This window comes from Sinocyclocheilus rhinocerous, unplaced genomic scaffold (assembly GCF_001515625.1).
Source record: "Sinocyclocheilus rhinocerous isolate Xijiao unplaced genomic scaffold, SAMN03320098_v1.1 scaffold433, whole genome shotgun sequence".
Lineage (NCBI taxonomy): Eukaryota > Metazoa > Chordata > Actinopteri > Cypriniformes > Cyprinidae > Sinocyclocheilus > Sinocyclocheilus rhinocerous.
The window spans coordinates 911,763-926,571 of record NW_015627897.1 but is presented as its reverse complement, the minus strand read 5'-3'; the positions used below and the strand labels follow the sequence as shown (position 1 = coordinate 926,571).

The 14,809-nt window shown below is 36.7% G+C and overlaps 2 protein-coding genes across 2 annotated transcripts; one reads left to right on the top strand and one right to left on the bottom strand.

The window, feature by feature from the left end:
* Nucleotides 1–1,047: 1,047 nt before the first annotated feature.
* On the top strand, nt 1,048–1,927 carry LOC107737013 (serum amyloid A-5 protein-like). The gene is made up of 3 exons (XM_016548410.1): nt 1,048–1,153; nt 1,248–1,430; nt 1,631–1,927. Exons 1-3 carry the CDS (start codon nt 1,048–1,050, stop codon nt 1,720–1,722), a joined length of 381 nt encoding a protein of 126 aa, XP_016403896.1. The 3' UTR covers nt 1,723–1,927.
* Nucleotides 1,928–5,789: 3,862 nt separating this feature from the next.
* Nucleotides 5,790–10,388, bottom strand: LOC107736990 (ferritin, heavy subunit-like). Its single transcript, XM_016548380.1, has 5 exons — nt 10,098–10,388; nt 8,351–8,456; nt 8,015–8,161; nt 6,305–6,430; nt 5,790–6,222 (listed from the first exon to the last, which is right to left on the bottom strand). Exons 2-5 carry the CDS (start codon nt 8,450–8,452, stop codon nt 6,064–6,066), a joined length of 534 nt encoding a protein of 177 aa, XP_016403866.1. The 5' UTR covers nt 8,453–8,456; nt 10,098–10,388; the 3' UTR covers nt 5,790–6,063.
* Between the last annotated feature and the right edge of the window lie 4,421 nt (nt 10,389–14,809).

Below are 14,809 nucleotides of genomic sequence, written 5' to 3'. Positions count from 1 at the left end.
TTGAGCCCCTTTTCGAAAAAAAAAAAAAAAAAATGCAAAAAAAAAAAAAAAAAAAAAGGCTAATTTGATTGAATTTGGTAACATATTCCAAAGTTTTAACAACTCACTAATGACTTCTTTTAGAATTCAAAGAAAAAAAAGTTTAATAAAAAATAGACTTCATAAATGCATCATATTTTACAATGTTTTTATTGTTTTAGGTTTTTTATATATATATAAATATTCCCATCTTGCACCGTCTTATGTTGTTTAATGCTGTTGTATCTGATGTACTTGTGCATTCAAACTTATGTCAGTAAGTATTGTAAAGTAAAAAACTATTTTACCAAAGTTTCCAAGTGAAAGTGAAAGCGTGAGTGCTAACACTATACACACACACACACACACTCTGGTTTGCAAGCTTTGGCTGCATGTGCAGGCGTCTGGAATTTCCATGGATGATTCAGGCCTCACACTCCAAAAACAATCAGTTTTAACATCTGGGAATTCTCCCACACAGTGAATCAGTCTCAGAAGAGTCAGTCAACAATGTCATTTAATTTCACAAAATGCATGGCGTGATGTGTAAACTTAAAGTCACTTTGGATAAAGTTGTCTGCCAAACGCATTATTCAGTTACATAATGATTTCCATCAGTAAAGCTGGCTGCTGGCCTTTTTATTTTATTGCTTGGTTGGCATGATAGTTCTTGTTTGGGAAAAATATATACATTTCCTGTTTTTCTAACTGGAAACTAAACATGCGAGTTGTGTGCTTGAGAGTGCAAGAGTCTGATTTTGTAGCTATTCATTTATTTATTATCTGATAAAACAATCTGGTCATAACCCATCTCTCTTTCTTGGGAAAATCCAAGTCCAGTCCAGTCCGAGCCTTATAAAAGGTCTCTAGCTGGGTGAAGACCTGATGTGTCTGAACTGAGCTAACCTGAGAGGTAAGAGACTGACTGAATCAACCTCTTTTTTTAATGCAAATACAGTATGTTAAGTTACAGATGGTTTATCTATAGCTTTTACTAATATTACCATGTGCTCACTGTTATATCTTTATATGTTCAGCTCTGTAATCATGAAGCTTATTCTTGCTGTGCTGGTGTTGGTTTTGGTGGTCGAGACCCAGGCGCAATGGCACCAATACCCAGGACAAGCCATTGGAGGTCACTTTTTCCTTTTTATCTGCATTTACTCTTGTCATGCACTCAGTTGAATCAGTTTGCAGGCAGATTTTAATCACTTCACTGTGTTTTGTAGGTGCAAAGGACATGTTTCGTGCTTACCAGGATACGAGGGAGGCCAACTGGAAAAACTCAGACAAGTATTTCCATGCACGCGGGAACTATGATGCTGCAAGCAGGGGCCCCGGAGGCAGATGGGCAGCCGAAGTGATCAGCTATTTCATCTGTGGCAGATTTTACATGATTTTATTCCTCAGAAGTTCATTTGAGCACTTACAGTAAGCAAACATATTTGCTTCCTCGCACTATAGCATGCAACAGCAGCTCAATGTGCTATTATAGATGTTTAAATTATTTTTGAGAATTTTGAATTGTAATATTATTATTGTATGTTAATGTTTACATTTTAAGTGCATGGAAATTGCATTAAATCACTAGTAAGTCTAGAAAACTATTCAGATGCTGAAGCTGACCAGGAAACCAATCGCTGGGGACGTAACGGTGGTGACCCCAACCGCTACATATCGAAAGGCCTTCCCGGGAAGTACTGAAAAGAAGATCATCAGTGCGATAGAAAATGACTGAAATCATTTTACTGTAATACTGCTTGATTCAGTTTTGTATAAAACCATTTCACTCTTTCTTTTTACATCTTGACACTATCCTTAATTGCATCTTCATTTATGACATCAAAAATGCAATCTTTAAGTTTTAGCATCATTCAGTCTATGTAACATGCTCTAGTGTCTTAATAAAGCAAGCAAATTCATTTATAGTTGTGTATGTTTTTTTTAATACGTCACTCATTGTTTATGTTGGAGCGCCACCAGCTGGTCACTCAAGCACATTGTCTTTATCTACCAATCTTCGTCAGAAATGTTGTTACCAACAATTATGGTATTACAAAAGACCATGGCCGGACGTCACGTATTAAATCATGTCTGCGCTGCGCCGAATCGCCGATTAATTTGTGATCACATGCATGGCTACTTTAAACGGTTCCATTAAGCCTTTAGCCCAAAAGAGCGCACATTTACAAAGGTAGTGATAAATTCTCACATGTTCACGCCTCACTTCTTTACAGAGGATGATTCTATATTATATTAATGTTCCACTAAATTAATCTGAAGAGTTTTGAGCGCTCTTTCCCGTCCAAAGACTATAGAATAGCCTAATAACTTACAGAGACTTTGTCCCGTCTCAGTATACCTCAGAAATGTATCAAAACGATTAAAAAATAAAAAAGTAACCTTGCATTTTAATAAATAATGTTACATAAAGACAATTAAACGGTCAGTAATAAAGGAACAAGTTACTAGCAATAGCACAAGGATACGTGTCCTGACATTTGATCCTACCCGTCAGATTGCCCTACCAAGGTTTACTGCGCATGCGCACATCAATATTGCGTCCTTTTTCTCACGCTGAACAACAATATTTAATGTATCTGCATTACTGTAAGGGTAGGTTTAGGGTTGGGGTAGGTGTAGACGTTAATACACCATAATTTTACAGGTAGCATTTTTCGTTGTCGAATTGTACTACCCACTGTTTTAATGGGAGGTAGCAAAATCTGACAGGGTAGCACAAATCGACCGAGAACACCGGTTCAGTTACTTTCACACAGCAGTGTTGTGTTTCTGTTAATCTGCGTGTGGACATAAAGATACTCTCGTGCTGCGGTTATTTACTAGCTCATGCATTGTACATTCCGCTTACAGTATATCGATGGAACACGTGGAACATACCAACTATACAAACTGTGGGGGGAACCTAAACTGAGCCATTCACTACATAGGCTACTACAACCAGGGCGTCGCTGAAAATGCGTGTGTGAGTTTGTTTACAGAACGCTGTTGTCACTGCTGCAAACTCCCATATAAATAATTTTTCAAAAAATATAATTTACCTGCAGCCAGTGGGCCCCCTTTCCAGTGTAGGCCCCAGGGCTTCAGCCCCTTGAAGCCTGTACATTAATGCGCCCCTGCCTGTAGGGCTCGGCTCAAAGATCCATAACGCTGGGAAAGATAAAAAAGCCAGCGTCCAAGTTTGCAACAACAGCCACCAGTCAACACGCTCCCCAACAACGCAGGAAACATTCCTTATACACACACGCACGCACCTATAGCGCACCTGAATCTAATTAGGCACTTGCCATTCAGTAATTACTGCGGGTTGTAGCCACATTAACTAGGCAGCTATTCCTGCTACACTTGCTAAATAAAAATGAATGGTTGTGTATTTATGAAATTAATAAATCCCATTTTAGGACTCAATACTTTATAGTTTATTAGTTTAATCTACCATTGTCTGCTGCTATAGCCTTAAAATCCTGTAAGAATGAGAGAAAATACACACACACACATACATATATAATATGTTATATATATTATATAGTGCAACAAAGCAGTGCTCATGATGACATGCAGTTTTTTCGTCATACCAGATGTTCAGGTTTATATGACAGAACTATGTTCATCTTGACAAGCACAAAGACACACTACAGGTGTCTTGGATTAAAGTCTTTCCTGTTTCACCACATATTAACGCTAGCTTCCTCATATCTGTTTTGTTGACAATCTAAAAAGATTATATAGGCATTATTCAGTCATGTTTAGTCTTGCACTTCATATTCCCAGACTTATGATGAGCTTCTGGATGAATAAACACTGACCAGTTCAAGTGAACAATTAGGTCTATGGAAACAATGGTTTACAGTTAATCAGATTAACAATGTAAGTACACAATGAACTGACATATTAAAATCATTTTTTCCACACATGAGCTACAGTAGATGTCCGTTGCATCTGTGTTTGTGGTTATTCTCACAGCTGTGTGGATCAAACTGGCAAATTTGTGTCGGTTTTGGTCTGCACAAACATGTTTCTACATGCTATAAATGTGTTGTGTATTTTCACAATATAAATATTTAATACATAATACTTCCCTACTGATATACTGTTTTGTTATAAGGATCATACATTATTCTCGTCTTTCATATAAATGACAGTTAATAGAACAGGAAGTGTAAATACTGTAAATATAGGTTATATAACACCTGCTTCTTAAAAGAGAAGTGGGCTGTTTTTATTTCCTTCTTGTATTTCCCCTTTTGTTTTGATTTGATGGTTAAAGATACTAGACACCTGATCTGGCTGACATATTAACCCTTTTACCACTGGTTGTTACAGCAAGACACTTAAACAGGCCAACATGACTCTTCAACAGGCTGATGATACATTTTTGCTGTATTGTAATAGAACTGGGTTAAAAATAACATTTCATCAGATGGGTGTCTAGTTTCCTTGGCTTCAGTGCAAGGCTTCTCATATTATATATAGCCAACCTAAGACTGAGACAACTTTGGTCACAATGTAAATTGATACGCGGACAACAACTAGAATCACCATTAAATATAAAACCTTAATAACTGCATTTGCCATGGAGAAAAAAAAAAAAAGACCAGAGTGGGCTGTTTTTATTTCCTTCTTGTATTTCCCCTTTTGTTTTGATTTGATGGTTAAAGATACTAGACACCTGATCTGGCTGACATATTAACCCTTTTACCACTGGTTGTTACAGCAAGACACTTAAACAGGCCAACATGACTCTTCAACAGGCTGATGATACATTTTTGCTGTATTGTAATAGAACTGGGTTAAAAATAACATTTCATCAGATGGGTGTCTAGTTTCCTTGGCTTCAGTGCAAGGCTTCTCATATTATATATAGCCAACCTAAGACTGAGACAACTTTGGTCACAATGTAAATTGATACGCGGACAACAACTAGAATCACCATTAAATATAAAACCTTAATAACTGCATTTGCCATGATGGAGAAAAAAAAAAAAAGACCTGATGCTAAAGTTTGAAACATATGTGACACTTTGAGTCACAGTTCAGTATTATGATACCAAGTAGAAGACACATGTATCCGCACCAGAATAAGGTAGTAAACACTGTTATAAGGAATATAGTATTATAGCAATCAATATGATTTTGGTTTATTTCTTGTCAACCTACACTGCCATTCAGACATTTGGGGTCAGTAATACTTTTATTCAGCAAGGACGTATTCAATTAATGTAAAGTGAAAGTAAAGACTTTTATGGTTTAAAAAAAAAAAAATCTATTTCAAATAAATGCTGCACTTTTGAGCTTCTTATCCAGCAAAGAATCCTTAAATTTAGCACAGTCTTCAAAATTAATAGGAAATGTTTCTTCAGCAGCAAATCAGCATATTAGAATGATTTCTGAAGGATCATATGACACTGAAGACTGGAGTAATCATGCCGAAAATTCAACTTTGCATCACAGAAATAAATTACATTTTCAAGCATTAGAATATTTTAGATTTATAAATGCAGCCTTGCTTGGTAAGCAGAGGATAATTCTTTCAGTAACAAAAAAAACAAAAACAAAAAAAAACACACACACTACTTTTTAGAGCTCCTGCCCTCAGACTAACTCAATATTGATTAAAATATGCAAGAAAATCTTTAAGTTCAATATATTTGACACATATATAAAATAAAGCATCAAAGTCATTCTTTGCACATTTCTATTAATAATCCCCTTTGAAAGCTCATGTCTGGAAACAATGAAGGAGTCATAAGTCAAGTTCAGATCCCAGAGGTTTCTATTTTATTGGTTTCGCATTACAAACTGTGAACTAGCTAGAGATACAGAGTTCAATGGCTTATGAGAAGTGCGACTTCAAACAGCGAAGCACGGCAGAGTCAAACAAGCTAAGAGGTTTTTCTGCTTAAATAACTGGACACACAGGTTGACCAGTCAGTCAAACAACATAAAATAGAGTCTGATGGCCTAGAAGGAAATAAACGCTCATACAGCAAAACTAATCAGCAAAGGAAAAGATGGACGGAGTATTTAGCTGCTCTCTTTGCCAAGTGTGAGCTTGTCGAACATGTACTCGGCCATGCCGCTCTGGGGGGCGCCCATGCGGCGCAGGTTGGTCACCCAGTCGCCCAGTTCTTTGATGGACTTCACCTGCTCGTCCAAGTAGTGTGTCTCAATGAAATCGCACATCTGTAAGAAACAAGAAGAATGAGTTGGGAAAAGGTTTTGTTTGTTAATGAGATGGCGTTCATATCAGTGGCTGCACACTCACATGAGGGTCGTTGTGCTGAGAGGCCAGCTTATGCAGCTCCAGGAGGGAGTGATTGACGCTCTTCTCCAGCTGCAGGGCGCATTCGAGAGCTTCCACACCGCTTCCCCACTCATCCTTCTCTGGTTTCTGTCAAACACAAAAGTTAATAATAACAACCCTTCTTCCAGTCCATCCCATGTTGTCCTCTCACATCAAAAACAACACATTTGTTTAGAACCGTTTTTGCTTGATCTGTGCATAATTCTCTCCCGATTCAGACGAGACGACTTTTACTGGAGAAATAAATATTGTGGATAGTTATTGTGGACTCATATTTTAGATGGAAACTAAAACACTGGACTGGAGTGGTGTGGATTATTGTGATGTTTTTATCAGCTGTTTGGACTCTCATTCTGACGGCACCCATTCAGAGGATCCATTGTTGAGCAAGTGATGCAATGCTAAATTTTCAAATCTTTTCCAATGATGAAAGAAACTCATCTACATCTTGGATGATCTGATTCTGAGGGCGAGTATATTTTCAGCAGATTTTCCAATTGATTATTTTCCCTTTCTATTTGGAACTTGATAAGCGAACAAAAGCATATGCCTAAAAACACCCTTTAATAAATCCGAATACATTTCAAGTCAAATTTGAATGAATGTACAAGGAACAGCAGCTACTGTAGGTCTTAATCAACACCATTTCTCATGAAGACAATTTCTGAAACCACAGCCTTCCTTGTCATGTGCGCTGACAGATGCATTTATTGTTTAATGCGTTCGAAGTGCATTTCCTCAGCACATAACTTACATTTTACAGGTGTATCTTATCTGTAAATGTCAGAAAGTCATGCAAGTATTTCCAGTTTGCATTAAGGCAACAAGATGGCCTCTGTTAGTGCTAGAATGCAATAATTTTGTAATAAAATAAAACAATTTTTAAATGCTTTTTGCAAGACATTAAAATGTAAATTTAAAATTCTACATGTAACAATTTTATTTAGGAGAACATTAACAGCAAAGAGAATTATAATGGAGTATATATTCAAAATGTTCCTCCTACCTTGTACCAGCTAATTTAGCCTGTGCTTTTGTTTTTCTTAATTTTTTTAGTGATTATCTTCTTTCAATTAGTACGCTATCAGTTTAAAATTTTAACCCCTTTTTTTGGACAATTGCCTTAAAATTTCCCATTGTTTGGAGAACACAGGGCATGACGTGGAATAACGTTTTATATAATTGATTAAAATTAATTCAATTGAAGAAACAATTAACAGATTAATCCATTACCAAAAGAATTGTGAGTTGCAGCCTTACAGATAAAAATTAAATATCAGGTAAAATACTGCTAAGAATTTTTGATGGTGTGGCATCTGACTAGTTGCCATCATATGTCAACTTCCTGATATTAATTTCATGTGATCTAACCAATTTTCCATTTCCAACGAAAGTGGTAAACCAGCTCTACCCAGCAAAATCTGTACCAGTCACGCGATATACAGCGTCACAGAGTTCTGTCCAAAGAGCTTTCATGCTCTCCAGTTACGCGCTTTAATCTTTCCTTATGACAAAGAAGCGCTTAAACATGCTGACTGTCAAGTTGAAGTTTATCGTCAGTGTCGGTAAAAGATAAGAGCCCCACCTCAACTTTGTCCTTTCTATCTCTGCATCCTTGCCTTGCCCAGCCAAACTGTAACGCTATCACGTGAACACACATTATAGATGTACCTTCACGTCCTGCAGAAAGATCCTCCCTCCCCTCTGGTTCTGAAACTTCATCAGTTTCTCAGCGTGTTCGCGCTCTTCGTGGGACTGATGGTGGAAAAACTTTGCAAAGTTGTGCAGGGCCTGATCATCTCGGTCAAAGTAGTATGACTGCATGAGAGAAATAAATAAAATAAAAGGTCACAAGAGAGACAGTGAACAAAATGGATCATTAACTAAACCTTCAGAGTTCATTCATATACTGAACTCAATGACCATTCCCTTCACCTAGAACACTAAATTTTACTCTAAATGGGAATGGGATGGATCTAGTACGCTGTAATGGCCTTGGACTCTCACCATGGAAAGGTAGACGTAGGATGCATACAGCTCCATGTTGATCTGACGGTTGATGGCCGCTTCGCAGGCCTCCTCGAAGTTCTGTCGCACCTGAGAGCTCATGTTTCTGTAAGAGAGGACATAAAATAAGCTTGCCACACTTGCTGTACTGTAATTTATGCAGCCCCTGTTATTAATGAATGCACTATATGCTGTCCAGCACCAACTTCTGCATTACCACGCACCACAAACCCACTAATAATAGCGTTTATTGTCTGCTCCAGACATGCCAGCATGTGTTTATGCTCTCTGTAAGATGCTGTACAAGGTTTAATGCGGTCTCAGGACAGGTGGTGTTCAAGTTCGACCCCATTTCGGTTACTCTTATCTAGGGCTGCACGATATATCGAAATTATCGAAATATCGCAATATGCATATGGCAAGGGCGTGCGATATCTGAATAATTTAAATAATAGGCTACTTAAATCAAAACGTTGCAAAAGGTCAAAGTTTTAGTTCGATGCATATAGCAGAGAATTGCTTGACGTTAAAAAGAGTTAAGTGCAATAAGTTGCAGAAAACAACTCTTTGCCGTCTCGTCTTGCTGTCTGACTCACACCTGAAGCACGCGCACAAGCCGCATCTCGCACAGCGTCTCTTCCGTTCTGCCGCGCACGAACACCGAGCTGATTCGTCTTTCGCATCTCCTCATGTTTGAACAGACACATACACACAGAATTAAGCGATATAAACAATTATGAATACATGTATCTGAAATTTGGCCTGTGGTGACACCTTAAAGACAATCTTGTAATATGTACACTAAACAAAGGATTACGAAAAACACCTTGGCTTAAAGCGATTTTTTATTTATTTATTTTTTGCCGTTTAGAGGGTGACAGAGTCAGTCCCCATCCACTTTCATTGTAACGTTATAAAAATAAAAAAAAGACTAAGCCGACTGCAGCCTTTTTAAACAATGTTTAAACAATCCACTTTCATTGGGAAAGCAGCGTCACCACTCTTCAAAAAAAATCTGTTTAACATAAGTATTTTGGCGATTATGTTATGATATTAAATAAAGCTAACCGTGAAAAAACTAGGTAACTGTCAAAAACACCTGATAAGCGCGCCAAGAACAACAGCTAAATAAACGCAAAATTATAGCCTACATAGTGGGTGTTTACGAAGGAGATTATAGCCTTTTCAACCAAAAAACAACCAAAAAACGCAGTCTTGAGGTAAATTAAGGACATCAAAAGTCTTCAGAAAACATTAAATATTAAGATGAGGTCGTTTAATCCCTTTCGGAGCTCGACGGCTCCAGTCTCCATTTACTTTCAGTGGGAAAACAGCGTCACCACTCTTTAATAAAAATATTTAACGTATCTTATAAACGTTTTAGCGATTATAACAAAATATTGTGAAGGATTAACCGAGAAAAACAAACGCAATAAAAGGAAAAAAAAATAGGAGACTTAATGGCGTGGCGGGTAACGTTATTTGAGGACACTGCGGCCTTTTCAAACATTACATCCATCCAAATGCATGACAATTTGGTAAACGAAGCGAATTCGTGGTTTTATTTGATCGGATTCGTTTTTCCCAGCAGGACTTAATCGATAAAAACAAACAAACAAAGATGGCGCCCCTGCGTATCGTTTGCTAGTGATAGACGCCGCGGTCTCTACGCAACCGAGGCATTCATCTATCTAAACAAAAACAAACACTTTGAATTGAATATGTGTTGATCTGATAGAAAACTTACCTTCAAATCGGTTTTACGGCTTTTCTGATGTTATTCGTACGGATAGTCAACGACGCTGGTTCGCGTAGAATTGTTTTTTTAAGCAAGCGTCTTTAAATCTAATTTTCGATTTTGATCGAAAACAAACTGACTAGAATCGTAGGACTTGATTGATGTTAAAGGCGAAAAGACAGAAGATCGGTTGCCGTTCAAGCACTGTTGAAGCAGGTAACCTTCAGTCTGTCCTCGTGGCTGTAACGATTATGAATGCGTGCTCTGTGGCGCAGGAGGGTTTGTGTAACGTACAACAGAGTATTTGTACGCATGACGCAACACGCACAGCGTGCAGGATCCGCCCCAAGATGAAACAAGGCAAGACCAATGTAAAAAAAAATACAAATAATAATAACTAGCCTAAATAAATAATAATATTAGATAATAATATCATATAATATAAATATAATTATATAAAATGAATAACTACAAAAGTCTCTAAAATAAAACTCAAAATGAAATTCTGTAGAGAATCAAGGCACTACAATTAAAAAAATACATTTTTAAAAATTGAAAATCTTACTAGAATTGGTTTACAGAGTAAACAAAACTATTCACTTTAAAAATAAACCTTTCATATTGTATTATTAAAATAGTAAAAACTTCCTCAATCCTTCCAGCTGTTATGCTTTTTGTCTTTAATACTCAAACCCTCAGATCAACATTTGGTTTCAGATCTCCAATATCAGCAAAATGCAGCAACAAGAGAAGTCCAAAAGGGTCTTCTGTGTTTTCCATACAATAATTAGGGTTTTCCTTTAAGCTAGCATAGGTACAGCGTATATTTGAGAAGCATTAATGACATGCTTTGTGATTGCTGGGCTTCAAAATGACCAAAAATTGCAGTTCTTATTAAAATACAGGGGAAGGAAGAATGTCTAGACGCTTGGTCATTGTGCGTATCAGTGGGATATGTAATAGGAGGTTTGAATTCAATAGCTTGTTAGGTGTCAGGAGTATCTGGAGCATCTGCTGACTCAACAATCATGTTCATCGGATTGAAGGGTTTGGGCGCGGCTTTTGTGCAGCATAATCTTGAAAAAAACTATGATTTAATGCTTGAAGAACAACTATATTATATGTCACTATATACCAGGGCTGCCCAAACTCGGTCCTGGAGGGCCGGTGTCCTGCAGAGTTTAGCTCCAACTTGCCTCAACACACCTGCCTTTAAATTTCTAGTATGCCTAGTAAGAGCTTGATTAGCTGGTTCAGGTGTGTTTAATTGGGGTTGGAGCTAAACTCTTCAGGACACCGGCCCTCCAGGACCGAGTTTGGACACCCCTGCTATATACACTCATGATACACTCACGTCAGTATATGTAGGCTATTTTTTATTATTGGCCTATAGCAGGGGTAGGCAAGTTCGGTCCTAGAGAGCCTGTAGTCCTGCAGAGTTCAGCTCCAACCCTAATCAAACACACCTGAACAAGCTAATCAATGTCTTCAGGATTACTAAGGCTATAGGCAGGTGAGTTTTGTTTTCAGGGTTGGAGCTGAACTCTGCAGGATTGCGGCTCTCTAGGACCGAACTTGCCTACCCCTGACCTAGAGGCTACATAGCCCTGGCACTTTTACTGTGTAATCAGCTTAACTCCATATGAAGAATTCAATGCTAAGTCAGTAACAGTGTATTGAGGATCATGTGACCACTGCCCACTGGAAACATGTTATCAAAAAGCGATGAAACAGTTAAGCTAACTGTCACTTATTCACTCCTTACATTGGTCAGTTCCAGTTCCGCAGTCAATAGCGCGTAGATTGTGACGTAACATGGTGAACAACACCAACATTTTCCAGAACTTGTAAATGCTGTGGAACATTATGTTGTGTAACAGTAAATGTCTCAGTCAGAGACTGTTTTGCTTGCTCATTAGCAGTGTTTTCTACAGTTAAGAAAACTATTAGCCTAAACGATTACTATTTTTAAAATCCATAAAACAAAAAGTGTGTACTTTTTATACAGCATATTTACAGCATCTTTATATAGTCGATTGTTTGGTTGGGAAATATGTTCTAGTTGGGCTTGAGCAAAGTTCATTTTTACCAGTCTTTCACAATCCAATAATTGTTTCAGAAGCTTTTATTACATGTACTATGACTAAAGGAAAAGAACAGAATGTGAAATCATACTCCGTAACATGCTCAGTGTGCAGCTAGACAAGGTGTTAAGAAAGCATTTTATATTATCCAAAATCAGCGCATTTGTCACAGGTTGCTACTGTGAGGAGCCCGGAGCGAGGAGAACAAAACAAAGGAGTTTAATTCTTTTTTTCAGGGCATATTCTAATTTGTTGGTGGGTTTTTGTTAAATGTGAGCCAAAATCATCACAATTAAAAGAACCAAAGACTTAAACTACTTCAGTCTGTGTGCATTGAATTTATTTAATACACGAGTTTCACAATTTGAGTTGAATTACTGAAATAAATGAACTTTTCCACGACATTCTAATTTATTGAGATGCACCTATACACGTGACAGCATTAGCATAACATAACAGGCCAGATTTTGCTATCTCACAACAAATTGTTTGTAAGAACTATAAATAGAAATACTGAAGGTGTGATCTTTTAACAAACATAATTGATGTAATGGGATTTTAAATATGCTTTTATCATCTCATTATATTTTTCTCATTATTTATTTAGGGCAACACCTTCCATAATGGCCCACGAAATTAGAAGCATTTAGAAAATAATTACATTTAATAAAACCACATTGTGTTAATCATTGTCAATTTTGAATGAATCACCAATAATTGTATGGTCACTAATGAATAATAAATCTTATTAAAAGTGTAATTAAATACTCATTGTGAATTACATACTTTTTTTTTTTTTGCAAAGATATGGTTTATGGGCTGCTTTGAAAGGTTTACTCATTTTCACTGGGGATTTTTACTGTTGGTGTTTTTTGCTGATAAAAAAAAGTCACAAAAGAAGTAGCCTGAGACAATAATGGTAATTACATAGATATATATAGATAATGGTAATGATAATCATCTATGAGCTACTAAACTTTCTATGAGGCAATAGTTATTAAATATGTGAATCTTGAAGAAAACAGCAGTGTTGTTCTTATTAGGTTTAGTCATATTGGAAATCCCAGAAAAGCATGTGGATTCTGACAGTGTTTCAATCCAGGTTATAATTTAAAGGGATAGTTCACTCAAAAATTAAAATTCTATCATCATTTACTCACCCTCATGCCATTACAAACCTGTATGACGTTCTGGCTAGTCATCTCTAACACTAGCCATTCCCTTGGTGCCTAAATCCATGTTTTTATAATGGCATAAACATGCCCCACAACTATAAGGCAAACTACCTATCACTATATATTTTATATATCACTGTGTACTTTCATCAAAAAGGTAAAAAAAAAAAAACTTCCGCGACGTGAATAAACTAAATTGGACAATGAAATTAAGACGGGCACCTGCAATTCTGGCCAAATTAAAGATAGTTTAGTTTTTATTAGGTAACATTACATTCAATTAGATTTTAAAAGGTATTTACATTCTTAAGGACTCTACGCCGCTTACATTTCTTTTCAGGAGCACTTGTGCTCCTACTTCAAAAAAATATATAAAAGAAATAGGAACACCTTCTGATCATTGACAGAATGTAACCTTCCCAAAGGCGATATTTGACTCCTTAAAGGTTTTTTTTAACCTTTGTAATGTCTCTAACTTTATTAAATGTGTCATCTTTTGTGCCAAAAAATTTTGATTTATAAACTTTTATCGAAAATTTTAATTAAATAATAAATTCAATTAAAATAATAAGATACAATCAGGAAGCATAAGTTACTAGTCAAATGAAATCAGCATCAACAATTCATCTCTGCACAGCACAGAAGAGCACATAGTCTTCACAGACTTTTTGACAAGACTCAGAGGTGGTAGGCTATTAATGCATTTCATAATAACAATGTTATGAAATTAATGTTTTAAATATAAAGTTTTGAATATAGAAATATTAAACGATTTAAATTACTCAATTTATACTTTAAAAATAAAACTGAAACCGCCAGTAGGTGGCAGCAAGTCACTGTCTTTGTCACTGAATCATTAATTCAATGGATTCGTTCAAACGGCTGATTTATTTAGGAACGAAGCAAAAGTGACTCTCTTTATGAATGGGTCATTGAATCATTGACTCACTAGATTTGTTCAAAAACGCAGATTCATTCATAAACGAAACAGCGCTGTGTTTGCCTGGAGATGCACAGCGGCTCAGCTGTGACTTTGGAACTATTTTCGTTGACAAAATAGAGCACAATCAGACAACAGTGTTCCTAAAATGTAAGTCACTTTATTTTATATTAACTTTTTTATATTTAACTTTAACAAAAGTTTAAATATTAACTTTTGTATAAAACCAAAAATGTATAAAACTGTCGTATAAATTCAATTTCACATTTGCAAACTCCCTTTAAAGCTGTCACTCGTCTTAGTTCATCGTGATCTCACAAACTTCCATTTTAATTAATGAAGCTCTCTGCACTGCACACTGAAGCTATTATTTACATCGTCTCTACACTTTGTTTCTTATAATGAATGACAAAAACTGCAGTCTGCTCTCACGATCTGTGCTGTGAGGAGCAGGACGCGCACCGATCGAGAAGCATTTCTATTGGCTGCAGTCTGCAGGTATTATGGCCAATCACAAAAGAC